A 1,630-nucleotide genomic window follows, 5' to 3' on the forward strand; every position below is an offset into this window, starting at 1 on the left:
TCCCCGTTGCCTCGCAGCTCGCTGAGCCCCAGCGACTCTGTTGCTGCTGCCGCCGCGACGGTGCTGACGGTGCGGCGGCTGCTGCCCCTCCGCCTGCGGGGCGAAGGCGGCGGCCACGAGGGAGACGGAGGCGGAAGTGTCGGCGCGGGCACCAACGGAAAGTTAAGTTGGCGCTTTTGCGGCGAGAGCACCTGGACACTGAGCGGGAAGTTGCTGCGGTGGGAAAGTAAGTATTGGCCGTTTACTTTTGTGCGAGGACGCCGAAGAACAGTACGAGGAGTGGGGGTGTGCCACGGCGTGTGCTGAAGCCAACGAGGGCGGTGTTGCGTTCACGACGCAATTTGGGCGTGGCCAGGCAAAGAGAGGGTGGAGTTTGCAGGGACCGGCCGACACCAAGCAACACCGTCGTCGCCCTCTCTGATGAGCCAGACATTTGCCGGCCACCGCTCACGGAGGGGGGCTGCTGCCTAAACGCGCCGCCCCCAGAGGCACCTGCAGCGGGCACCCCGGCGACCGAAGCTGCAGGCGGTGCTGAACGGCGCACAGGCTCAGCCGCCACAGCCGGGCGCCCGGGCGCTTGCAGCCCCCCGCTTACGGGTCCTGCGCCCAGGGAAGGGGGCGCGGGCCCGGACGCCTCCCGGGACTGGGCCACGTTCATCACCGACGCCGGAATGATGCTGCGCGTGGGAATGTGGCTCCCTTGCTGCTGCTGCTGCTGCTGGGGTTGCGGGGCGCTTGCCTGGGCGGCAGAAGACATCGGGGGGGTGGCAAGCCGAAGAGGGACACACACGCGCAATCCAAAAATAATTCATTGCTGTCAGTGATGCCTTTTTTTTTGTGCTCAATCAATTGTTTTTGTTTTAATTCTTCTTTTGCACGTGCGTGAAGGCCCTACTCTCGGGGGCGGGCCTACATGCACCCTTCTTACTTTTCGTCACTCTACTGCTTGCGCTGCGCCATCCCGCCGCACGGAGGCGCGGGCTCCTCGCAAGGCTGCCTGCACGCCCCCACACAAACACACGAGAGACGGCACTCTGCCGCCGTGGCGCGCCGACGAAGGGAGGGGGGCGCGAGGAGAGCAGCGGCAGCAACAATACGCCGAAGTTCAGCAGTGAAACATGAACGATGCGCGTGGATGCGTGGAGGAACTCTTTAAAACATCTTTATTTTTTCAGTGGGAAAGCATCATGGAGTAATTATTTTTTTTTTTCACTGGGGCAATTTGGGGGAGTCAAACAACATGGAGGACGATATGTTCTTTTTTTTTTCTTTTTGCTTTCATCATAGCTTTCCCGTGGCTTGCCGCTGCGTGAGCTGCGGTGGCACCTCGGGCCTCGCCACTCCTCCTTGTCTTGCTTCCCCTCCCGCATCGCTGTGTGTGTGTGTGTGTGTGTGTGCACTCCCTCCTGCTTCGCTCTTGCCTTTGCGCGTTCGTAGGTGGGCGCAACCGCGCGTTGAGTGTTGCCGTGCGCGTGGATGACTGCGGCGTAGTCGGCGCAGGGCGCTGCGGGTGGGAGTGTTGCCCTGAGGCGCGGCGCAGTCAGCCGCAGCGACGCGGCGGGGAGTGAGGGGCCCCTCTGGCCCGCCGCTGCTGGCAGCGCCCCGTGCGGCCCCAGTCGCGCGGCAAGAC

General features: G+C 63.3%; 1 protein-coding gene across 1 annotated transcript, besides 2 other annotated features; it reads right to left on the minus strand.

Annotated features, from left to right (window-relative positions):
• Positions 1-37: 37 nt before the first annotated feature.
• Positions 38-85: a microsatellite.
• Positions 86-241: 156 nt separating this feature from the next.
• Positions 242-757, minus strand: Tco025E_08631 (uncharacterized protein; the record flags this gene model as incomplete). The annotated part of the gene is made up of 1 exon (XM_029375475.1): positions 242-757. One exon carries the CDS (start codon positions 755-757, stop codon positions 242-244), a length of 516 nt encoding a protein of 171 aa, XP_029224472.1.
• Positions 758-1,373: 616 nt separating this feature from the next.
• Positions 1,374-1,397: a microsatellite.
• Positions 1,398-1,630: the final 233 nt, after the last annotated feature.

This window comes from Trypanosoma conorhini (genome assembly GCF_003719485.1).
Source record: "Trypanosoma conorhini strain 025E chromosome Unknown Tco_14.4_contig_00830, whole genome shotgun sequence".
Lineage (NCBI taxonomy): Eukaryota > Euglenozoa > Kinetoplastea > Trypanosomatida > Trypanosomatidae > Trypanosoma > Trypanosoma conorhini.